At 34.5% G+C, this 26,446-nt stretch overlaps 1 protein-coding gene across 3 annotated transcripts in view; it reads right to left on the minus strand.

The window, feature by feature from the left end:
• Window positions 1-1,115: 1,115 nt before the first annotated feature.
• The window catches only part of LOC124371845 (F-box/LRR-repeat protein 15-like), a 32,480-nt gene continuing 7,149 nt past the window's right edge, over window positions 1,116-26,446 (minus strand). For 2 of the 3 annotated variants that reach the window (XM_046830204.1, XM_046830205.1), the window contains exons 3-7: window positions 25,564-25,725; window positions 12,830-13,006; window positions 7,421-7,578; window positions 5,757-5,888; window positions 1,116-1,430 (exon numbers count right to left, since the gene is read on the minus strand). In XM_046830204.1, the coding sequence (XP_046686160.1) occupies window positions 1,274-1,430; window positions 5,757-5,888; window positions 7,421-7,578; window positions 12,830-13,006; window positions 25,564-25,725 (786 nt within the window). In that variant the 3' untranslated portion in view covers window positions 1,116-1,273. The remainder of the gene's footprint in view (window positions 1,431-5,756; window positions 5,889-7,420; window positions 7,579-12,829; window positions 13,007-25,563; window positions 25,726-26,446) is intronic. The other variant, XM_046830206.1, reaches the window with a different exon arrangement.

The following is a 26,446-nucleotide window of genomic DNA, read 5'->3' on the forward strand; positions in this document are numbered from 1 at the left end:
TCTGCAGGAGTCAGATGGGTTTAGGCCAGCTAGTATTCGAATAGCTTTTTTTGTGCTACCAGGACACAATGGAGGTTTGAATGGAAGGAGTTGCCCCAGATCACCAATCCATATCTCAGGTAGGATTCAAATAGTGAGTAGTAAGCAGTTTTAGCTGTTTCAATGTTGCTGATATTTTTTTATGCGTCTGATAATGTAAGTGCTACTGCTGAGCTTTCTGATTAGTTGACCGATGTGTGGGTTCCAGGTTAATTTGCTGTCAATGATGACTCCTAAGTATTTAACTTCATAGTTAGTAAATTGAGTAGTTCAAGTTATGCTCACAGCATTCTGTCACTGTGCACATGTTTAGAAACATGTAAAGCAGTCTATTATGCTTGTGTAGTATCTGTTTTACAATACAGAATTGTTGTTTGGGTGCACAGTAAAACTGTAAAAAAATATTGGTTGCACAGATGAGTATAATTAGAACAATCGCTCAAAAACTGACTAGTTGTCGACCATTATTTAGCAGTTTAAGGTATTGACACTAACAGGAATATATGTTTATGAAATCATAAAGTTAGTGATAGATAGGCCTGCCTTATATAATGAGTTTAACTCCACACACCACTTTAATACAAGGAACAATACAATATTTCAGTATCCCCACCATAATCTCTCCTTATTTGCAAAAAGCCCATTATATATGCGTTTAAATTTTTTACCAAAATACCTCCCCATTAGCTTGATTTAATCAAAAACAAATTTTAAAGTCTGTAAAGGATAAGTTGGTGAAGGAGGCATATTACTCCTTGGATGAGTACCTGCTTGATAGCTGGAACTAATTTGCTGCACCCTTCCTGTTTTTGATAGATTTTAATATTTTTATTTATCTTTTTTATTTATTTGTACTATATTATCTGTTGGCTTATTATATTATAGGGTATTATAAGTGCAGATTGATATATAAAATGTATTTTAGCTTTAGTTATGATAGTTTATATTTTATGTCTTATGACGATGCACCTGTATTTGTACCTTGTACCCATATAATACGTAATGTGCAAATAAAGAATGACTAATGACTTATTACATTTAAAAAAGGATAAAGGATAAAAATCAGTAGACACAAATTGTAATTAAAATATTACTCATTTCATTTCGTCTTACAAAAGTGTAAAATATATTTTGTTAAATATTACAAAAGTTGTTTGAAGAATCACTTTTATCTTACAGTTTTGTGATTTATAAAACTAGAATAACAATATAGCTAGCCAAACGTGACATAAAATTAAACATTTACTCTACACAAAATAACTTTTGGTATGTTGGGATGAGGTGGTATTAGACGAACATTCTTGGAAGCTGGAATTTTGAGGTTGTTGTGGACTAGAGGACAATTGGCACAAGAGACACTTTCCAGGTTGTGACAGTACTCGATCAGCAAACTGGAACACAATGTTACATGTCAGCATTTATGCTGTGACCTAACACTGCTAATGAAAACAAACAGTTTTACCACTTATACCGGATAACAATGTTTACCCCAGCTGATTATTAAACAATTGTACAATGAAAGGAATGAATAGTATAAATGTGACAGAAAAGTACATCCTTTATTGGTGGCGAGAGAAAAGAAGAGACCTGGCCCGTGCCGGCGCACAGCTGTGTACTAGTGTGTTGCCGCGCGGTAATTTCAGGCGCTTCGCCCCACAGCCAACCCTGCGAATTGTTTATCCTAGCAATGGAGTTATTTGTTTTCAGTAATGTGGCAATATTCAATATTGTGTTAGTCAGTAAGGTATCAATGTTAAATTTTATATACATAAAAGCACTACATTTACATTATACATATATGAACATTAGTAATTGTTATATTAACAATAAAAAAAATCTTCAATTTCAGCAATTCATTCCTTTAATTATTGTTTGTTTACAACCACTGTAGAGCCTAATTATTAGAATTTATTACAAACATAAATTTTGCTCAATTTTAATTTATCAAAACAGTACCGTCATTTAAATTATCTTATAAAACATAACAATTCAGGCCGCAAATCAATCAAAACAGTGTAACAATAATGGAATTACGAAACTAGGCGCGGCAACATACTAGTAGTAGCGCCTGCAATTTTCAGATAGGCCATAATCCAGGTCTCTTCTTTTCTCTCGCCATCAGTATATATTATACATTACACTTGGTGTCTCCACACCTGCAAAACTTTCTAGAAATAGTCCTGAAAATCACCATTTTCACTATAAATAGTCCTGAAATTCACCATTTTCAGTACCTATCTTTTTGGTTGATGCTGGCACAAATACTATTTACAAATTCATAGCGTTTATTGAATAGTCCAGCCATATCTAACATGTTGTGACATCAAAATAGCCTTGTCCATTTTTTTTATTTCATTTTTGTCACTGCCATTAGCACGTTTTTACACAAAGAAATTGATTCAGTAATGTGTTACCAAGTCACACGGCAACCACATTTTTATTCCCCAACGGTATCTCTTTTTTGGCATCTCTCAATTATTGTCTCAACTGAATGTGTAGCCAAGTCTGGAACTAATGATACTTTCATCTATTGCGAGATTACGACTGGAGGAAAAATTAAATTTGGAAACCCTATTTACATGGTCAATTAGTGGCTGGAATTGGACACAAGCATCACATTAGGCTTGAAACCTATTCCTGGTAAAAATTCTTGATAATCAAAAACTCTATTGATTAGACCACTGTATTAGAACTAGACTATAAACTAGTCTGATTGTAAATTGCTTGTTTATTCCCATTTTCAGAAGATTTGTTAAAAAGGCGTGCATCTTTACTATTGTGACAGGATTCCAGGATTTTGAGTGGATGTGAGGTTTCAATGGTTTGCTATTATTTATAAAACCTGTGGAATACTTGTTGGTCCATCTTACAAAGATTTCTAAAAGAGCTCTAGTAAAAACAGACTGAAATCGTGTTGCTGGAAAAGAGTTACAGGGCGTACCATGTTTTGAACCCGAAAGTTCCTGAAATGAAAATTGGTGGTAAAAGTTAACATTGCCATCCAATACCATCCTCGTAATCAAAATAGGATAGACCTACATCACTTGCATGACCTCTAGGCTTTGTTTTTAACTTAGGTTTAGGTCTGTGTGGTGTTAGAATGCCAAATCTTATGTCTGTGGCATCATCCTCAGTTGACGAACAATCGTCGTTTTGTACAAAAGATCTAAATGACAAGTGATCTTGTCTAGACCTATTAGTTTGTAATGTTGAAGACAAATTAAGATCACTGTCTGTATTGTCAAAACCTACACTATAAAACATCACTTTCAATAAAACCACTCACAGAACAATCACTTTATCTTCCAACACTCTTTTCGTACCGTATTTTCACCGATAGATGAATCTCTACACTTAATTTTTCAATAATACTCAATATAAGAAATAAAAATAACAACTGAACTGATAGCTTAGTGCGAACATGGCAAAACTGATTAACCAAGAGAATATTGTTGACTCAGATTAGCGATGTCACTGCCACTTATATTTTGTTTCATTTATAACACTAATATGATAAAAATACTTTTGATAAATTATTTTTTTAAAGATTGGCCCTTTATAAATATAAATATAGGGTAACAAAAGGTATAAACCATCTCAACCTGATTTTTTGCTTATTTCTAATAATGATTTATTTTATTATAATTACTGTATGTACTATAACATACCCTCATTACAACAATATATAACATTGTGATATTTGAGTCTGATATGTGTATTCTATAATGGAATTGGCGATAATTTCTCTAAAAGAAAAACAAAATCAGCCTGCTTTTAATAAGCTATACAGTTAATATTTCAAGCACTGGTCCGGAAATATGTGGCCATGAATGGATTGCTAAAACGTTTTTTGTGTTTTCTTGAAAACTCATGACTCAGAAACTTGTTAATATATAAAAAGGTACTTACACTGCTGAAACCATTGTATTTTTTTCTTTATTGTGATGCAAACTTTAATATTTCTTTCTGAAATTATTACAAAGGTACAAAACAATTGTTATACAAGTTTATTGAAAAACTGCATCAACAAAGTTTTGTACAAAGAAAACAATGCTTATTTACACACAAAACAGTATAATGATATAAAAGAAAAATGTTATTGGGTATTATTTGTTAGTAAATCCATAACCAGTCTAATCAAGTGTCTTAGCAGACAAAAATACTTAAAGAATCCAAGTCACCAGCAGCTGTTGCTTTGTAAACAGTGCACACATTCTAAGGGAATATTCTGTTATTAACAAACACAATAGGCGTCAAATTGTGTATTATGGAATTACAATGTAAAATAAGGGATTATTTATAACACTAAAATTTGAAATATTGATTCCGTTAAATTGTGTGATCGCATTCTTTGGGAGTTTTGGTGTTCCACCAAACTACAGGATCTGTACCGTACTCAAAGTGTTAATAGGCTAAGATATCTCAGTGGGTAAAAAGTAACAAAAATCACAAGTATCATATCAATTGCTCATATCAATCATTTTACTATTTTTGAAAAATAAAAATAAAAAAACTTTTTTGCTTCAATTTATTACATTGCTATATCTTAAAATGTGACAAGTAAAAACTAGTTTCACACAGTCCCTAGAGTTCTGGATGCAGCAGTGTACAAACATAAATATAGAAAATACGAACGGCAATTAAAGTTAGTTTTATTCGTAAGAGTATGATAATTGATCAATTAGGTTATCTATCTACGGTTTTTCAAACACCAAGTATGACAAACACGTTTTAGCGATCAGTAACTTGTATAATGCCAACCATGACGATAATTAGTAACAAGGTGAATCTCAACACATTCGATAGTCGAATCCGATTCTAAATTAAAAATTAGTGGGAAGATGTAATAACAGTTTAATTGTATCCAACATTTTCTTGAACTTGTTCATTTGTATATTTTTTCAAAATTCTAATATTGTAAAATGCCTTTTTCCTACACAAATCTTTAATTATACCAAGTTTAATTTTCTGGACTCAGTTTTTAAGTATATAGGAAACCAAGAATGTGATATATAAATTTGACTGTGGTTGCAACAAGACGTATATCGGCCAAACATCAAGACCTGTGGAAATTAGGGTAAAAGAACATATTTATAATTTATTATAAAAAAGAAAACATTGAAAAATCTAAATTAGTTGAACATGCAGTAAAGGAAAATCATCATATAAATTTCGATTCATCTAGTGTAGTGTTTAAAGAATCATCCTGGACTAAAAGAAATAAAATTGAAAGTGCATGTATGACAGTTTTAAAAGATAATTGTATTTCGCAACCTTCCGTAAATTTCATGATATTTTTATACCATTAGTGAAAAAAGAAATCCATTCAAAAATTATGAATTGCAAACCATATTTTTCTACATAATTCTTTTATAATTTATTAGTTTTTTGTTTTTACAGTTAGTTTAAAATTTTATTCTATTTTATCATGTTTTTTTTTCTATTTTACACATATGTTTTTTTCTGTAAACAATATCAAACTGATGATGCCTTAACCGGCAAAAGCGCTTTGTAAATAAATTTAATGTGGAAGTATGAAAAATGTCTTTTCCATTAAAAAAATTCTAAGTATATAATCAAACAGTTATATCACCTATTACCATGATAGGTATGAATTCAAAATTGATATTACTGTAATTCAATTTATAATTATATAATTTCACTCAAAATCAACATTATCATTAATATAATACTAACAAACTATGCTAAATAATTACCTCATGCCATACCCAGTGACAGTTACACAATCAGATATGTTTAACGTCTCCAACTGTTTGGCACATCGAGCAAGCAGTGACAACGTCATGTCATTCACACATTGCAGACGTGATAGATTCAACACCTTTATTCTTCAAAATTAACACAAAATTATTACATTTTTATACATGTTAATTTTACTAAAACTATTTATAATGAATAATATGTAACAAACTTCACTTTTTTAACGTACTTTAAATAGAACGTAACAAGAATAATGATACAATTAGATGTTAGTTTTATATTTTTAGTAGGAAAGCTCCAAATTGCAAATCCTTTGTCCTAAGACCAAAATTAGTCAAACTGTAGAGTATTGAAAAGAAATTTGAGTTGTTTCTCAGATACTTATAAAAACTGTTTCACTGCTCCGACTTCACGGCCTCAAAACACTGACCTTAAAAAAATCTAAAATGTAACAGAAGATTGTACATCTTTCAGTGACAATCATGTACTTCAGGAATGTTTTAAATGTCATTTAAAAGGAATATGCTCACGATGTCCCTGTTTTTTAAAGGGAAAATGCATGTGAAACCGCAGGTAACTGCTAGTCAGTATATTATTATTTTGTTAAAAACTTATGATCATTTAAAAGTAGTAAAGTAATTATATAATATAATCTTGTGGAATCTTGTGCTCTTACGATATGTCTGTTTGTAAAATCATAATGGAAATAAAGACGTTTTTAATTTGATTTTACATATGTTTCAACTAGGTATACAAAATTTATTACATCCGGGAATTTCTTACATCGGAGTATGTTATACGGGGACTTACAATGTGTAATAAACTTTGGTGTTATCCAAAGCCAACTATTTTTTAATAGTTTTTCTTACCAAAACCAAAAAAAAAACTATTATTAAATAGTTAAATAGTAAAAAAACATTATTAGAAAAAGCTGACTATATTACTTCCTGTGTTAATTACATGTCATTATGACAATCGATTCTTGTTTTCTGTCTCTCAAAAAGGTTTCTCTATCCCTATCTACTATTTCATATTAGGCTACAGAAATAGGTAAATATATACATATTATAAATATAAAACTTTAACGAGCATTCACATGATCTGAGTCAGAATTCAGGTACTAACTTGAGCAATGTTTTCTTTTTTCCCCAGAAGTAAGGGGTGAAGCCTGCACTGATGGCCAGGGACATTTCCGATCGGTTCTTTACTGACCTCAGATCACGTGCCTGATTGTCCAATGTGATATGACGTTAGGAAAGTTATATCAAATAGTAGATAGGGACAGAGTGGCCTCCTTCTCGCTGACATCACAAGCATAGCTTCCTTTTGGGAGACAGAAAATAAGAACTGATCGCCAAAATGACATGTGATTTTCACAATAAATCAAATAAAGTCTCTTCTTTCTTATAATGTAGGTTTTTAGAATATCAGTAAGAAAAACTGTTCTAAAAGTAGTGACCTCCGGATAATACCAAAATACCTAAACTTAACTAGAAATTTTACAAAATTCTCTTTCCTTGTTAGACAATGTTGGTTCCATTCTATGCAATAAAAACACTTTGGTATAAGGTTTGATAACAGTTTCAAATTAAGCCAAAGTTAGTCTACAAGAGCAGGACTCAACACAGATCTATGGTTAAAGTTTGGTATATTCACTTACTTTGAAGAAATCATTAAGAATCTATTCAGTGAATCTCGACTGATTAAATTACAGCCTGAGAAATCCACCTCTTCTAGACCGTGTTGGTGTAAAGTGAGTGCATGGAGACATCCAATTGTCAACCAATAGCAGTTAGCCAGATTTAGGGTCTTGAGGTTCTGGAACATTACATAACCTGGTTCAGACACTCAAGTATGTTTCAATTTATCAACAAACTAGTAGTAGTCTAAAATTTTCAAGTGTACAAATAATTTTTTTTATGGATTAATTTTTCTTCAAAACTCTCAAGGTCAATAAATAACACAAACTTTTCTTACGTCATTACTCTCAAATTTACACCTCTAAAAAAGACTTTCTTCGAATGTGAGTATATTCTGACTTGTCAGAAAACGAACATCAAGAAATCAACTTCATCATTCTTAGATTGACACCACTTTTAAGACCCTTCAAACGTGAGAATAACTACTATCAAACTATATACTTTATAATTTTATAATTTATTAGTGTTGTCTTTAACACTAATTATGTTTTCAGATATGTTACTTTAACTACATTGAGTATACTTATAACCATCAGATATTGAATTTATATTAAAATGAGATTAAATATGAAATTTGATTCAGTTTTTTAAAAGTTGCTTGTATATGTTACCTAATCATATTTAAAAAAAGTATAATGTGGAACACTGTAAAAAACTATAGATTTGAACAAAAACATAGACACTGTATTTTCCAATAATAAAGCTAACCTCAACTAATTCCACACATAGTTTTTTTCAGTCAATTCTTTTATTCATGCCCTCAACCTGTGATACACCCACAGTGCCTAGCTCATACCTACCTCTGCAAGTGCTTCAAATATATCCTTACGTGCTGCGCATTTACAATAAAAACGGACCAGAGTGAATGCTTACTCTCCCATGGTATGTAAATACAATTGTCATAATTGTTTACAACTTATATTCAGTATAGATTTTCCCAGGTTAGTACTTATTTTTTACAGGTTGAAGTTCGATGAGAGTAAATATGTTTATCTTTGACAAATTTTGTTGACTAGTACATTGGAAGGTGACATGACAATTTATATGGATTTGTAACTGTATAACATTAATAAATGCTTCTAACCAGTGTATTTTAAAAATTAAATGATTTAAAAGATAGCGCTGATAAACATTCAAAAGATGAAGCGTAAACTTTCTTCCAATTGTTCAGAGAGAAACAATTCAATTGATGTACATTTTATAGTTTTTTCAAACTATATCTTCATTCATAGAATTTTAATGTGTGTTCAACCAAAAAGAAATGCTATTAGGACTTATAATAAAAGCAAATTACATAAAGAATTATAAAAAATATGTGGGATTCTATCAATGTCTCATTGAAAGGTTTACTGTCTTAACAGCTTTATACAACCTGTTCTTTTGTCTTCTATTGTATTTAAGATAGGGGAGGCGATTAGGGAGCTGATCTGTGATGTGTGATTGTAAAGTGTTGGTATCATCCTGCAATTTGTCAACAATTGAATCGTTTATTTCAGAAAGGGCACATGTCACATTTTTCTAATTTTACCACCAGCAATAAAAAAAAACCGTTTGTATTAAAGAAACCGAGTTTATTGTGAATTTTTAATAGATTATCTGAAAGAAGTATACTGAAATACATATTCCACACAAATTTCACATATTTAATTTTTTAATTGTAGCCTCTACAATTTTTTTTTAGTTTTGGATATGTGCCCTTTCTCCATTAAAAACAGGCAAAATGATCATAAAACACATATTACACAATCAATTTAATGTTTTAATTTGCAAAATAGATAAAACAGTGTGTCTAAACTGTTAAAAAGACTTATTTTTCCATTATTAGTTTAATCCAGGTCATCTTGACGTGTAGTTGGCCAAGCTATGATAGTGTCGTAGAATGATTTTGCTTCTTCTGGTATGTATTTTTGAACTTTTTTTATGTCCTCAATCTTTTTTTCATTAATTAGGTTCTTTCCGTTGTAAGCTCGCTCTGATGGGTTATTGGTATATGTTACAACATTAGGTTTCATGAGAGGAAATGTGCTGCTTACCAATCCATTGATTGTTTCACTTCCTTTTTACAGTACCTTCATTCATTTCTAGATAGTATAGTTCAGATATTTTCAGCTTTTTTCTATCTTTGTTTTTCATAGTCATGGTTTCTGTTGAATTTACATACTTTTTAAAGTATTTAGGCCACCACTGATCAAAATCCAAGATAATGCTCTGTCTTTTAACATTACAGTTTCAATTTTCCCTTTTGTGCCATCTTTTATCAAAGTTTTCATATTGTTCGGGTGTATATACTCTGTCTTGGTTTTTTTATTGCTCTTTTAATAACCCCCAAAAAGTCCTGTCACACGGCAAGAAACTGTGGCCTCTTACGGGGAAAGTTATTGTTTTACAGGTATTTTTCTGTTGTGGGATATTGATAACAAGGCCCTCAATACCGTGTGGTTTCTATTTTGGCCTGTACACGCATCAGAGAAAAACATGAATCTCTCGTGCCGTTTCAGGTACATGTTTTTTGTTTAATAAAATCAAAAATAAAGGAAGACACTTCATTTCCTCCCCCTTTTTAGCGATTCCCTCATGATAGAGATACGTTGTGCTCTTTTTTGTTTTCAAGTCATAGACACAAAAGCAGTTAACCCAGAGTTGGCGGTAGTAAAATATCTCTTGTACTGGGATATTAGGTAAAGGTAGATTCTGCATATAGTGAACACAAATACCATATGTGTCTGGCTCATCTTCACACTTTTTTGTAACACATTCTAAAGCAGAATAGAATTTTTTTCCACGTCTCAAGTGTACTATTTTTTTCCGCTGCCGCTACTCTTTTTTGCATTATCGTTTAGCGTATTGCTTTTGATTTTGGTAGTAAGCTCCTCACATAAAAACCGCACACATCTTTCTGTGGCCTACCAAATCTGAAGTTGTAGTTTTCTTTATAATAAGTATAGTATGTACTGTACTTAACGTTCAATTCTGGATTTATTTGTGTGAACAGTTTGTGCATGATTTTAATGCTCAGCTCAGCAGAAAGATAAGTTATAGGCTTTCCTGTGTAGTGAGACACTTTGGTTGGAAAGCACTCAATGTGATCTTTTAGCTTCTGACATATTTCTGGAGGCACAACATTTACCTTAGGGTTTTTGCCACGTTTGTCCTTTGGTGATTTTCCTACACTTAGTAAGTCTGAAATCCTTCTAAGTCGTTTGCTGGTGACAGAGTACAATGCTATGATTGCATTTTTACACAACGGCAATATTTTCTCCTTTGTATGATAAGTGATAAGAAACTGTATGCCTCTTACCTTTTGTTTTTTCAGCGGGAATACCTGGCTTTGGTCGAGACCTTTTAATTGCTTTTAATTTCCATAAGTCCTTGCAGAAAACGAATCTTGTTGATTTTTTGTTATCTATGCTGTACAACTCCACAAAAACATTTGTACTTGATCATCTTTAGGTATTTTATCCAAACAATTTCTGTGGCACCTGAAAAAAAAAACATTTGTACTAAAAACTGTCAGTATTGTTATTAAATATTTATACAGCAATACCTTACAAGTAATTGTTGTACATATCACTGATTATACAACCCACAAGTTATTGTACACCTGGGATTTATTTAAAAACGATAAAGATATATTTTTAGCGTTAAAGTTCAATAACATGATTAATTTTATGGCTTATGTTTATAGGTTAAGTTTTGTAAGCTTTACTATTGATAAAGTCAGTAAATAAATTTCTGGACTCTTGTCAGACTGATTAGTGTAGGCCTTTTTCTGTGTATGATTTAAAAATTATGTAATCCTAATTAATATAATTAAAACAACTTACCCACAACTGTTTTTTCCCAGGACCTTTCCAGGAACTTCAGCTCCTTTGTAGTTTCTATAAGGCTCTCCAGATAACCGAGCCTTCTTAATAATAATATTACGTTTGTACTTATCATTGTTGTGAACTCCCCATTTCCTCTTCTTACTTAATGGAATTTCTAGACCTTGGTCAGTGTCACTTTCCATCATTTCTTTCTGCTAATATTGTAAATAAATACACGAAAGACTAACAAAGATGCTTTCACCAAATCGTCTGAACAATATAACAAAACATTTGAGGTTAGACCAAGCAAACTCAGTGCAGGCAACTGTTGCTCAAGCATGCGCATCTGTCTAGTGTAGTCTGTTTGCTGTAGAAAGGGCACATGTCCAGGATATGTGCCCTTTCACAAATAAATCTAGTTTTCAGATTGCCATAGTAACAAATGGAATACAGTTAGAGATGTTGACCTTTTAACAGTAAATGTGTCTACACCCAAAGAAACTATTTCTGCAAAAAAAAAACCATATTTGAAAAAAATGTGATTTGTGCCCTTTCTGAAATAAACGATTCAATTGAGCTCTTGTTAGCTTTGAAGGCTGTTTAGTGGAGTTGAAAAATAATGAAGATGAAGGACTGCCATCATCCTGCAATCTGTCAACAATCTGGTGCTTTCTGCTCTGTTTAGTGGAGTTGAAAAATAATGAAGATGAAGGATTGCCATGCCATCAACCTGCAATCTGTCAACAATCTGGTGCATTTTGCTCAGGATTGCCATGCATCATCCTGCAATCTGTCAACAATCTGGTGCTTTCTGCTCTGTTTAGTGGAGTTGAAAAATAATAAAGATGAAGGATTGCCATGCCATCAACCTGCAATCTGTCAACAATCTGGTGCATTTTGCTCTGTTTAATGGAGTTGAAAAATAATTAAGATGAAGGACTGCCATCAACCTGCAATTCTGTCCAAACTCTTCAGTGGGATTGAATAGTAATAAAGATGGAGAGTTAGCATCATCTTGTAAAAGATGAACAAGGGATTGTTCTCTGAGGAAAATAACAATGTTTGGTAGTCTTAGTCAAGGTAAAGATGGTTCAAAGGCAGCATGAAATTAGAGGGAACACTACGCTGAAGAAGTTTATTTGTTCATCCAACCTGATATATTGATTCATGGAATTAAAAGGGCTAATGTAGGAGTGTAACATAGTCTCTGATTTAATTCAAGGTTTATTTTACTTAAATGTACTTCGAGCAACAGGAAGCGATAGTCTTCAAGTTTTCTAGATAGTAAACAACTCAAGGAATTTGCAGTATGACATGATAAAAATATGGTTTAATTTTACTAACGAGTCAATTATTTGAGTTAAAATCACAGACACTTTAGTAATAATTATGTATAAACTGCCACAGTAATCATGTATAAACCTGTATAAGCTGAAGGCACTAGCAAGCAAGTAGGTGGAAAATTATAAGGAAGATGCTTTCTTTCTTCCCATATATTTCTTATGCTACTAATTAACAATATTCTACAATTCATACAGTTAAATAAAACATTATACAACTTACCTTACTTTTAATCATTGCAGGTTGTAGACAAATACTTGATAAATTTAAACAATTGTTAAGAATAAGTTTTGTGATTGAGTCATTATTTTGTAGAAGAGGAACAAGCAGATCGTCTGTCAACCAATCACAATTCGCCATCATTACTACTTGTAGGCTTGTACAATGCTGCTGTACTACCTGGAAAATTAAAGATTACTTGTAAAATCAATTGATCCAGTGTGATTCATGTAACTTTCTTCAAGTATAAAATACGATATTTCTTGTTTTCTTGGTGCCAACATCACTCTTAATCAGACGTTTTAAGAGCTTGCATAATCAGACGTTTTAAGAGCTTGCATAATCAGACGTTTTAAGAGCTTGCATAAATTATTAATGTTGGGTTTACTGGAAGTGAAATAAAATATACTAAAAGTGTAAAATGTTATAATTTAAAAAACACTTGAAATCAATTCACATTAAAAATAGATATTCTATTTTATATTTTAAAACAGGTTGAGTATATAAAATACTACTTTCATAGACCAAAAATTTATACAAATTGGTCAATAAATAATTTTACATTTAAAATATTTACTAAATAACATACATTTTGACATATTTTAATCACTCACTATAATATATGAATTGAGAAGAATGGTTAGGTATTTTTGTATAACACATCTAAAATATCCCTTGACTTTTTTACTATTAATCTGAAAGATATACTTTAAGGGTTATTTAAAATACTCAGGGGCCAAAAATGACTAATTAAAATGTTTTCTTCAAAATTAGAAGCAAAAATCTACTGTCATTTATCAATTTTACAATTATATAGCCATCAACAAATAAAACGTATAGTACATTACGTAGACAAAAGACATACATACAATACACTATGTTAAATTTAAAAACATAATAATATAATTAGCCAAAACATGATCGGGTCATTCCATGTCAGTTCAATCAGACCATTTCACCCAGCATCTCAGATTTGTAGGAAACTTGGTAGCTTTGTTCTTTAAGTAATAAGTTGTTCTTTAAGTAAGTTTCTTCTCGTAAGTAAAACTACCAAATTTGGAATTTATATCTCGCTTAGTTTCCCAGTTATGGCACATTAAAGTTTTTCAATTTCCGCACTGTGGATAGCGCCAAACAAAACATGACATAGAAAAGAAAATAAGTTTTCATTTTTTCTCATTTGACACTCAATCTTCATGAAATTTTCAAGGCAGGTTCCTTGAGTACTAAGGAATTTGAAAAAATACCTCAAAAGTCTAAGTCGAACCTAAAATATTATAAAAAATTACATTCTTTTATTTTTTGTTTAGTTTTAAAAACACAAACATGTTTCACGTTAAATTCAATATCTCAAAAAGGGAATGAGGTAATCAAGAAATCTTTTTTACTAAATTATCTGCATGGTATGGGCTTTAATTTAGTACAATAGTTATTCTGTGTATTTTGTTCCCTCTCTCTTAAGTCCATTGCAAGTTTCAGTATGTTTTTTACAAGTGATGTGAGGTTCTCTCAATCCCAATGAATACCTATAGCTTTAAAATGAAAGGTTAGCTATTACTAAATTTCAATATTTATTTGGGAAGTATAGGTTTTTAATAAGAAATTATTGTGTAATAATTTATCATATTTTTTAAATTTGAATCAGAAAAACACAATATATAATATTTAATAAGAAGCAATTCTACATTTTGCAATATAAATGTAAATATGTTCACTTAGAAGTTTTGATTGAATATAGTATGTAAGTTAAAAGTTAACATTCATGTTATATTCAAGTATAAAAATAGACAAGCAGATAGTTTGGCTCAACAGGCAGCAAGTTGCTACAGGAAATTTTTATGTCTTGACAGGCTGCAGTTACTCTGCATTCTGACTGTTGATTATGAGTCAGTCTATTCTTAGTGCTCCTAGAATAAACATTGTTATAAGTGATGTTTATTTTTCTTTAGTGTATGGAGGAGAGCGTGCTTGACACCACTGGGCACGTTGTCGTTGGCGGTGATTTCAACGCGTGTTCCGTCGAGTGGGGAATGCCCTCTACCAACTCCCGGGGGAAATACATCTTGGACTTAATCGCCGGGGCCGGGCTCGTCGTCCTCGACCATGGTGACACGCCTACTTTCCGGTGCCCCGGGCAGAGAAGCACGATCCCTGGCGTAACCATCGCGTCTGAGTCTCTTCTTTCGAGGATCTCTGGCTGGAGGGTGGTGGGGAATTACACGGTTGGTGACCACCAGTACATTGTTTTTGATCTGCATGATATAAACCGTAGAGTTTCCGCATCTCGGGAAGGGCCACGCCGGTGGAACACCAATAAACTGGACGTGGTTAAGTTTACCGAAGTCATCTCTCGGGGAGCGCAGGCGAATCCTGGTGAGACTGGCGCCGAGGCATTAGTAACATCCACGATGGAACTTATTGTCTCGGCCTGCGACCAGTCTAAGGAAACTCCGCCGCGACAAGCAACCCGTCTACTGGTGGACTGAAGAGATTGCGGAACTCAGAAGAACATGCTTAAGAGCAAAACGTGCCGACACTAGAGCGAGAATTCCTGCAGACAGAGTTCGTAATTCGGATGTCTACAAAAGCTGCTAGAATGTCTCTCCGCCGAGCCATCAACAGGAGCAAGGCGAACAGCTGGAGGAAACTTCGGGACGACGTCGATTCCGACCCTTGGGGTTTGAGTTACAAAGTTGTGACCCAGAAACTCGGCGCCCGCTCTCTACCTTCCAACATGGAGGGCGCCACCATGGAGAGGATCTTCACTGCCCTATTTCCTGTACATCAACAGCGACCACTAGTTGACTTCGAACGGGTGGAGAGCTTTCCGCTCTTTACCATTGAGGAGTTTGAAACCTCCGTTCTCACCATGAAGAGCAACAAGGCTCCTGGCCCAGACGGGATTCCCAGCGAGGCTCTGAAGAAGATTTTCACCATCAATCCCGGATTGTTGCTGAGAATGTAAAATGCCTGCTTGGTTGAAGGAGTGTTTCCATCTCCCTGGAAAACCGCCAGGCTAGTGCTTATAAGCAAGGGAAAAGGTGATCTTGAGCTGCAGTCGTCCTACAGACCTATATGCATGTTGGACACGGCAGGAAAACTTTTTGAAAAGTTTATTCGTTTCCGCCTGATTTCTGCCGTGGTAGCTGCCGGGGACCTTTGCCCTCGTCAGTACGGCTTCAGAAAGGAACGATCAACAATCGACGCGATCGCTGAAGTACAGAAAGCAGTTGAGAGAGCCGAGAGCCACAACCATTTCTCCCGCCGAGTAGTGCTTCTTGTTACGCTTGATGTCAAGAATGCCTTCAACTCGGCGAGATGGGTCGATATGTTGGATGCGCTTCGTGACACCTTCCGCATTCCAACGTATCTGTGCGGCTCATCGAGGACTACCTCCGTTCTAGGCGTCAGATATACGACACCCGAGTCGGAGTGCGGACGGTGGAAGTCACCTCTGGTGCCACGCAGGGTTCAATACTCGGCCCGGATCACTGGAATATCCCTTATGACAGCCTCCTGAGATCCGAGATGCCAGAGGAAACCATCTTAGTTGGGTACGCCGATGACGTTGCGGCTTTCATCGCCGCACGCAACGTTGAGCTGGCCCAGCTAAAGTTGATCCAGGTCATGCGCGTGGTCAACGCCTGGATGTCCGATCACGGTCTTTCGCTGCTGAGCAAGACAGAGTTCGTGATCCTAACAAAGAAAAGAATTAACACCGTCGTCCCGCTGCGAGTGGAAAGGGAAGTGGTCCAGTCAACGCGTGCCGCCAAGTACCTCGGAGTCATGGTGGACAAGTTAAGTTGGAGAGACCAGATCTTCCGTACGGCGGACAAGGCTGCTAAGGTGGTCTCTTATCTTAGTAAGCTGATGGTCAATGTCGGGGGTCCAATCACCAAGGAATTCTATAGGTTGCGACTCGCACGGGTTCAGCGTCAAGCTGCGCTCCGGGTATGTTCCGCCTATCGGACAGTATCCGAGCCTGCCGTCCTGGTGGTTGCCAGAGTCATTCCTGTCAAGCTCTTGGCAGGGGAGTGGAAGGCGATTTATCATAGACAAGGCGAGATCGGCAAGGACGCAGCAAGATCCGAAGAGCGCGCCCGAACCTTCCAGCAATGGGAACACAGCTGGGAGCACGAAACCCGAGGACGATGGGCTGCGCGACTCATCGAACAGGTTCAACCATGGGTCGAAAGGCGGCATGGCGAGGTGGACTACTACTCCTGACAGGTCACGGCTATTTCAAGTCGTACCTGAACCGGATGGGCAAGACCGGATTGCATCTACTGCCCGGGCGTTCCCAACAACGCGGAACACACCTTCTTCCGTTGTCCGCGTTGGGAAAGGCCCCGCCTGGAGGCCACAAGAAAACTCGGTGTGTGGCCACAAGAAAAGGCCGCGAAGTGGCCCAGACCGAGCGGCTGGATAAGGAGCGAGCCCCACGGGCTTAAGCCAAATTTAGGCCTAGCCTGACATAATGTCGACTGCACCACTATCGACTACCTTGCAGCCACCAGCCGCATCTGAGCCCCGCACACTCCTGTATGAATCCTTTGCGGAAGCAGTGAAATGCCGCTCACCGGTGCGACAAGTCGGCCCATCAAGCACCATCACAGACACAACGGAGCAAAAAAACTGCCTTCCTCTAAAGTGTCAAAAAACAAAATAAAAATAACAGAATTGGGGTACAATAAGTTCAGAAAACCAGACAAAAAACGACAAGCAAAACAAAATCAAATTCACAAAATTCCAAATTTAACTCGTGCAGTTTCCGTCGTGCATCAAAATGCGCAGTCTGCCACCAATAAAGTTGATGAGCTAATGCTCATGGCAGAAGAGCTGCACCCCGACATATTTGTTGTTTCTGAACATGGCTTCACGGCTGAGACTGTCTCTATGTTCAGAATTGACAATTATGAATTGGCTACAATTTTTCACCGAACAAATTTTAAAGGAGGTGGTGTGGCAATTTTTGTAAAATCACGATTGAAATTTCAACCCTTCAGGATGGATTACTGCTGTGATCTAGACTTTGAGGTGGGGGGAATTAAAATTGATACAAATTCCGCGGACAAAATTATAGTGATTGGCTTATACAAATCCCCAAATGGATGTAACGAAAACTTTTTTGAAAAGTTTGAAACTTTACTAAATTTTCTCAATTCAAAATCGTTGAAGTTCATCATTACCGGTGACTTCAACATCGATGTGTTAGACCACACCAACCCTCTGACCCAGCGACTACGGGATATTCTCACTTCTTTCGGCTTAATTTGGTCCGTGAACTCGCCAACTCGAGTGACCGCTTCGTCGAGTACAGCCATCGACAACGTCATTACTAACGTAATAGACTGTTCTGTTTCTGTCATAGATGCGGCCATCTCATACCACTACGCACAGGAAGCCGTAATATTACACCATAACCCAAAATTTGAAACTCGGGATAAAAAGAAAACGGGATCTAAAGCCGGCAAACATAGAGCTTTTTAAGAAGTTTCTAATGAAAACATCATGGGAATTTCTGGATTGCTTTGAGCGGGTGGAGGATGCCTTTAACGCGTTTTTCGACTGTTTAACTCACTGCCTAAATTTGACTTGTCCATTCAAAAATTTTAAAGAACGTAATAAGAAAAAGAGTAATACCTGGATTACTCAGGGTATACTCGATTCAAGAGAAAGACTAAAATTTTATCATTCAATATATGTTAAATCTGAAAATGAGGATTTCAAACGCTTTTTTTCGAAATTTCAAAAAGGATTACCGCAAAGCCATAAGAAACGCCAAGGCACGAGACGTTGAAAACCAACCAATCCGATAATCTTTCAAAAAGCGCCTGGAATATAATTAACCTAAACACAAAACAACAAAATACTTCAAAATTTTCAATTCCATAACTTAAAATTAATAACAAAATTATTGATGATCCATTAAAAGTGGCAATTGCGTTTAATGATTTCTTTTCAACTGTTGCTGGAACAGACAGTTCTTTGAATCAGAATATACCCTGCGGAGGGTTATTGACTAGATCGGCCTCGTCCATGTTCCTTCGTCCTGTGAGTGAGGTGGAGGTGGCCCGTATCATGCAGGATCTCAAACCTAAGAGGTCTTGTGACATTAATGGAATGTCTGTGTGGTTAATCAAAAAGTGCTTTAAGCATATTTTGACACCACTCACAAAATTAATCAATCTCTCGTTTGCACAGGGTGTCTTTCCGTCCGTACTAAAGATATCCACTGTGATTCCAGTTTACAAAAAAGATGATCCTTGCACCTCTAGCAACTATCGTCCAATTTCTATCCTACCAGTTCTTAGCAAAGTTTTTGAAAAAGCTTTCCTCAATCAGCTTGAAAAATTCCATGACCGCTTCGAAATTCTCTGTCCTGAACAGTTCGGGTTTAGGAAAGACAAATCGACCATCGATGCCGTAACTGAACTTATTCATAATGTTGTCGATGGCCTGGAGAAAAGAGAACGTATTATGAGCATATTTCTCGACCTCTCCAAAGCCTTTGACTGTGTGCATCATGCGACACTACTGCACCAGTTATGGACTAGTGGTATTAGGGGTTTGCCGTACGATTGGCTCTCGTCGTATCTTAAAGATAGAGAACAATGCGTACGGATTGCGAATGCTCTGTCTAATAGGGTCAAAATGCCCTATGGTGTCCCTCAGGGATCAATATTAGGGCCAGTTCTCTTCCTTATTTATGTCAACAAGTTGAATACATCAATCCAGAATGGAAAGGTGATTCAATATGCTGATGACACGACTCTCTGTATTAAATCAAAATATAAAACTGATCTTGAAGTGAAATCATTTGTCGATTTAAATTCATGCATCGAACATTTCTCAAGACTCAATCTGAAAACAAACAGCTCAAAAGCAAACTCAATAAATTTTTGCCTTCGGCATCGACAAGAACAGGAGTATCGTCCTGCAGTAATGATGGACGATGTTCTCTTGGAAGAGGCCGAATCCGTTAAGTTCCTTGGAATGTACCTTGATCGAGGACTGACATGGGACTTTCACATTGACAGCATCTGCTCCAAGGTTGCTTCTGGCATTTATGTTTTGCGTAACCTTGCAAAATTCTGTTCTATTGATGTATTAAAAACTGCCTACTTTGGCCTGATACATCCATATTTGTCTTACGGTTTGAGATTGTGGGGCAGCTGTTCTAAATACAAATTCGAAAGAGTATTTAGAGCTCAAAAGAAAGCTATCAGAATTATTTAAATTGAATTTCAGAGAGTCGTGCAAAGATGCCTTCAGAGAGCTTGGATTGTTAACTTTACCCTGTCTCTATATTCTCGACGTCGTTCTATACTGTCGACTTAAATGCGAGTTGATCCAAGGCAGTGACGTCCACCAATACGAGACAAGAGGCAGGGACAACTTTCGGATTGTTCAACATAGAACGAGTGCATTTGAACACTTGCCGTCCCAAGTTGGTGTGAAACTGATAAACAAGCTGCCTGAGGGAATAAAACATCTCATTGATTCTAAACTATTCAAATCTCGATTAAAACACCTCCTGGTGTCAAAGGCGTTTTACTCCGTTGAAGAGTTCATGTTGAGTTGCTGGGATGAAAATTATTGAAAACAAGAATAAAAATAAACCCCCAGTTCTGTTATACAATTAAATAGCAATAACTGCAATGGAACTGTATCTTATTATGAATGTACTTGACGCATGCATGCAATGTAAAAATTGTTGACGCAATAAAGATGATTATTATTATTATTATTATTAATGTGATTAATAATTTCAGGTTAGAATCCTAAAGAGTAGAGGTTTTTTAGTGGGTAAACCCGTTTTTAGGGGAGTCCCACTACAGGCTGGCCACCTGCATGCGTAATTGCATTTTTCCTGCCTCTCCCTCAAAAAAAAAAGAAAAAAAAGTGAATGGCTGAATTTATTAATTTTTATTTAGTTTATGTTTATTTATGTGAATTTAACGTAATAAAAATTTAAATACACAAAGATAATTAGTTTTTAATTTACATTTTCAGTTAATTTGTTTGGCAAAATTGTTTCTATTGAATTACTTACATTTTTGTTTTTTCATAATCCAATTAGGAAGAATAACAATTTAACTTGCTTTTAAATAAAGTTTGGTTTAAAATGGACAGTAAGTGTAGTATAAAGTTATTAAAACTGACAGAATGCCACAAAACCACTTATGTCGTAAAAAAGTGGTTGGAAAATGTGTGTGATCTGTCTGAAGAGCTTAACTTGATAAAGATAAGAAGTGAATTAGATAGTAAAGAAATAATAAACATCTGTTTTCATCACAAGAGTTTACTATAATAGTAAATTCTATAAAAGTAGTAGTCAATAATTGACAAAGTATAAAATCACAAGAAACCCATTAAAAATACTTTAAGGGTACCTAGTACATTTACAGCAGAGTGAGACCTGTGTTACAAAAGATCTAAAAGTCAAAGCTGAGGAAACGTTATGTACCGTACTTATTACTATAAAACTATATTCTCAACTCCAATTAACTCTGAAGAAGAATCACAAGATAATGATGATTTTACGATGTCAACTGAAACTCAATTACAAAAAGAAAAGGCTATTGATTCTTTAAATGCTTCTTTGACGGATGTAGGATACTCACCTTTCAAATTACATGCATTAAATGAAAACTCCAAAGTTGGTTATGCTCAAAATAAACTAGAAAACTACATAAAAATGTTAAATAGAAAATTGAGTTTTAGATGTTGAAGACAACTTTCGACAAACAAGAAAATACAACTATTGACAATTCCCGCATCACTGAATTCAAAAACAAATCAAGAACAAACATCAAAGATACTTTTGAAGTGTCCGATTATTCTACAAGACTAGCAAAAAAAAATTGTATGAAAGAAAAACGGTTTTTGGCAGAACCTGAAGCAAGGAAAGGAAAGAAAATGAGTCCCGAGGTTGTTGAGTTAGTTGTCAATTTCTATCAGAGTGATGAGCAGTCGAGAGTTTTACCTGGTGTGAAAGATGTATTAAGCTTAGGGTAAAAACAATATGAGAAAAAAAGGTTAATTTTAAGTAATCTGAATAAAATGTTTGCAAACTTTAAATGGGAATATCCTGAAATAAAAATAGGGTTCTCTAAGTTTTGTACGCTTCACCCCGAATGGGTCATTTGAGAAACAACATAAGTAAAAAAAGTGAACTTTAGGAAAACTAAAAAAAAAACTGTACAATATAGTTACATTAACCAATAAAAATAAACAAAAAACGAAGAATAATCCCAAAACATGGCATAAGTCCATTTGTAGGTGTAAACAAGTTTGTTTTCATTTTTCATTTAAGAAAAAAAATCTTTTTTGACTTGGACTTATGTGCTTTCTCAAATGAACGAAAGCTTTTAACAATAAATAATGGCATTTATTGTTATTATTGAGGCCTAATAGCTCAGGTTATTGAATAAAACTCTAGTTCGCAAAGCAAAATTATTTATTACATATTAATTTATAAGGTTAGTAAAAATTGGTCCATGGACAAAAATAATTACTAATTTGAAAATATACAAACGCTAAAAAGCTTTTTATGTATGTCAGGTTTTAAACTAAACATTTTCCACTTCTGGCCTCTCTGTATTGATTGTTGGCCAAGTATTTAATTGTTTATAAAAAATCCTCACTTCTTCGTCATCCGGGAGGTATGGACTGAGTTTTTTTATATCTTCCATTTTTTTTAAGTTTATTGGAACACACCCACCAGGGTAGTTAGTTACAGTAGCTAAAGTCTCTGGAAGTACCAAGTTGTTCTTGTTAGAATTTCTTAAACTAAATGTCTGTAGCTGAAGTCCATCTATGTATGTTCGAGCTTGAACTTTATATTTTACAGTTTGAGAATGAGTAAACTGTAAAAACTTACTAATTTTAAAAGGAATTTTTTGTTCTTTTGGTACATGTCTACCTGAGCTTTCATCAGATACCATATTTATCTTATAGAAATTAGGCCACCAACCTTTATAGTCAATAATGTTACATGAATCAGGCATTACAAACGTGAAATCATTTTTCTTGGAAGAGTGATGTTGAGTAGTCAGCTGATTGATGCCTCACATCTGTTCCATAGAGAAACAACACAAGTACTGGACTTATGTTGTTCCTCAAATCAACTATTTTCCAAAGACACTTGAAATAGGCTTTGGATGTGTAGGACTTATGTTGTTTCTCAATGGAAATGTGTAAATAGCCTTATACTCAAGGAATCAACAATAAAATCATTTTTTTTTTTTGCCCAAATGGACTTATGTTGTTTCGCAAATGACCCGTTCATGGTGTGTTTCTGGCTGGTGCCAGTGGAACTCACTCTGTCTGTGTAAGTACTATCCATCAAAATGTAATACTTCTAATACATGTAGCACAACTAGAAGAGTTACAAAGATCTAAAAAAAAACTGGTTTTGTGTGAAATTTAAATCAAAACAATGTTTAGGCTATGTGAAAAATGGCCATCTAAAATAAAATCTGACCACATTTTTATAAACCAAATTTTAAAACTATGAAGAAGATGATAGAATGGATTACAAGCAATGGGTTGCTACAGATCGGACGCATATGGTAACATAAACATCAACTATTGATGAATGTGTTGATGAACTGACGTCCAAAGTAGAAAAGTTAACCTCTCATTCTTACATTGCCAAAAGCCTGTCAAGCTACTTTAAAAGCCTTAAAGATGCTTGTGAGTCAAATATAGCCATCATATCAATGGATTTTAGTGAAAATTACTCATTTATGATTCAAGATGAGTTCCAGGGTTACCACTGGACCTCAGACTCGTATACTGTTCATCCAGCAATCATCAATTTGTGTATTGACCAGGAAAAAATAGTCTCATCCCACTGTATCATTTCCAACGACTTGAATGATGATGTTTGTATGGTTTATAAAATTCAAGAAACCCTAATAGAATTCGTCAAGGACAATTTCCCTAACATCACAGACGTTTTTAATACAGTGACGGTTGTGCAGGGCAGTACAAGAACAAATACAACTTCATGAACCTTTCACTTCATGAAAGACTTCAAAATTAATGGCCAATGGTCTTTCTTCATTACAAGTCATGGCTAAACAGAATGCGACGGTATTGGAGGAACTGTTAAACGGTTGGTGCAAAAAGCAAGTCATCAAAGGCCTATTGGCAATCAAATACTGACTGCAACTACCTTTTTTCAATTTTGTCAATCTAACATTGCCAAAATCAATTTCCACTTCATCTCAAAAGACTCAGTAGATCAGATTTGTTGCAAGCTTGAAAAACTCTTTGAAGATCTATATTCCCTTCCAGGTACAAGAAGTTTTCACAACTACAGACCCCTCGATTGTTTTGGAACTATAGAAGCAAGGTGAGTCAGTTGCGATGAAAAACCAAGTCTAACATTCAATTTGAGAAGAGGATTAACTTTCAAAGTTAAAGAAGACGATCAATATCCCTCTTACTTCATTGCGTGTACATATGACAATCTCTGGTACTATGGAATAATAACAAATGTTGCCAAAGAAGATGGAGATGTAAAAGTAGTTTCTTCACCCAGCAGGACCATCTCATTCTTTTTACTGGCCCAGACGAGATGATGTATGTGACGTGCCAATTCCATACATCCTTGCAGTGGTTGAGCCTCCACACACCTCAACAGGAAGGACTTATCAATTCCCACCAGATTAGTTGAAAATATATTCAAACAAAAAAATTAGTTTATAAGCTTGCAAATCTTCTCAGTGAAATGGATCTAATGATATGCATTTGGTGTGTGTAAGTACAGTTTTCAATACACTTAATTTGTATCTAAATAATAAGTTTATATTTTAATACTGAACCTATAAATCATATCTAAACTCAAATATTTTTAATTCTCATTACTTACTATTTAATATACTTTTTCCAAATATTAATATGCAGTTTATATCTTTCCTTTAAAAGCTATAGTTATTCATTGTTATTGAAAGAACCTTACATCGCTTGTAATTAATATATTGAAACTTGCAATGCATTTTATAAGTATAACGAACAAAATACACAAAATATTTGTTTTACTAAATTAAAGCCCATATTATGCAGATAATAAAGAAAAAGATTTCTTGATTCTTTTATTCCCTTTCTGAGATATTGAATTTAATTTTAAACTATTTTTGCGTTTTTAAACTTAAAAAAACAAAAAATGTGATTTTTTATCATATTTTAGGTTCAACTATAGACTATTGAGGTATTTTTTTCAAATTCCTTAATCAAGGAACCTGCCTTAAAAATTGCATAAAGATTTGAGTGTCAAATGAGGAAATGAGAAATTCTATGTCATGTTTTGTTTGGCGCTATCCAAAGTGCGGAAATTGAAAAACATAAAAACTTTACAGTGCCATAACTAGAAAACTAAGTGAGATAAAAATTCCAAATTTGGTAGTTTTACTTATCTTTACATATAGAACAAAGCTACCAAGTTTCATACAAATCTGAGATGGTGGGTGGAAAAACTATTTTTTTCTGGTTGAATTCCACACCAGAATGACCCGATCAATAATTTTAAGTGTAAGGCTCAGGAAAGTTCAAGACACATTGAAGTTCTCATACAAAGCATGAAAATATATAAATTGACAATGCAGGTCAGTCTAAACAGAAAAAAGCATCCCCAGAGAGTGAAAACTGCCACACATCCATCTGATCTAAGTAAGATTAATATTAGTAGTAAAAGATTTCTGAAGTGAATAAAATGCCTTACTTACAAGCCAGCATTTCAATTCAGCTGCATTCAGTTGTTCTACTACCCTTTTCATTAGTACTGGTTCTGCATTAAATAATTCATTCCACGGTTCAGTAAAGATTATCTTCAGTGGTCTTGTAGAAAATAAAATAGACTGTGCCGTGTTAATATAATAGTCATCGTCCTCATTAAAACAAACAAAATCATTTTGGTTTTTTGTAACATGGATTAAATTCCAAATATAAAAATGGAAGGAACTGTCATTATATTATAATTAATACAACATTGCTTACAATCACCCTGATACACTAAAATGGCCATAATTCTCACTACCTTTCTTTGCTGAGTGAAATCTGACTAGTACCCTTATTATTTCCCCCAGAGCATTGCAGCTTATAGTGAGAGTGAAATTTGCTAAAGGAAAAAATAAGCATCATATCTTCACCAACACAAGATTTTAATTTGTTAGCAGAAAGAGGGCCCCATCCAGTTTTGAAATTACTGTATTGGTGTGAGCCTTCCAAGAAACTTCTGGTCAAAAGTCACTCCAAATAATAATCGGTTTAGAACATTTTTCCTGTAGATTTTATTTTCTTCAACGTGAGTCAAACTGATTCTGTTTTATCAGTATTAACTTCTACATTATTATAATTAAACCAAGAATTAGCAACCTCCATTACCTCATCACTATGTGCTCTTACCCCATTGGGTAATTTACCAGTAACTATAAATGAAGTATAATCAGCATGAAGAAAAGTCTTACATGGAACATTGATAGTTTATAGTTTATGAATGGTCTTAAAAAAGGCAGATAGTTTTTATATATAATAATCAAAAGCGGATCCCAGCAAGGACCTCTCAAAATGTGAGCTCTGTACTTGCAACTGAGACTTTAATGCTTTCTG

Source organism: Homalodisca vitripennis, unplaced genomic scaffold, assembly GCF_021130785.1.
Source record: "Homalodisca vitripennis isolate AUS2020 unplaced genomic scaffold, UT_GWSS_2.1 ScUCBcl_2110;HRSCAF=6525, whole genome shotgun sequence".
Taxonomy (NCBI): domain Eukaryota; kingdom Metazoa; phylum Arthropoda; class Insecta; order Hemiptera; family Cicadellidae; genus Homalodisca; species Homalodisca vitripennis.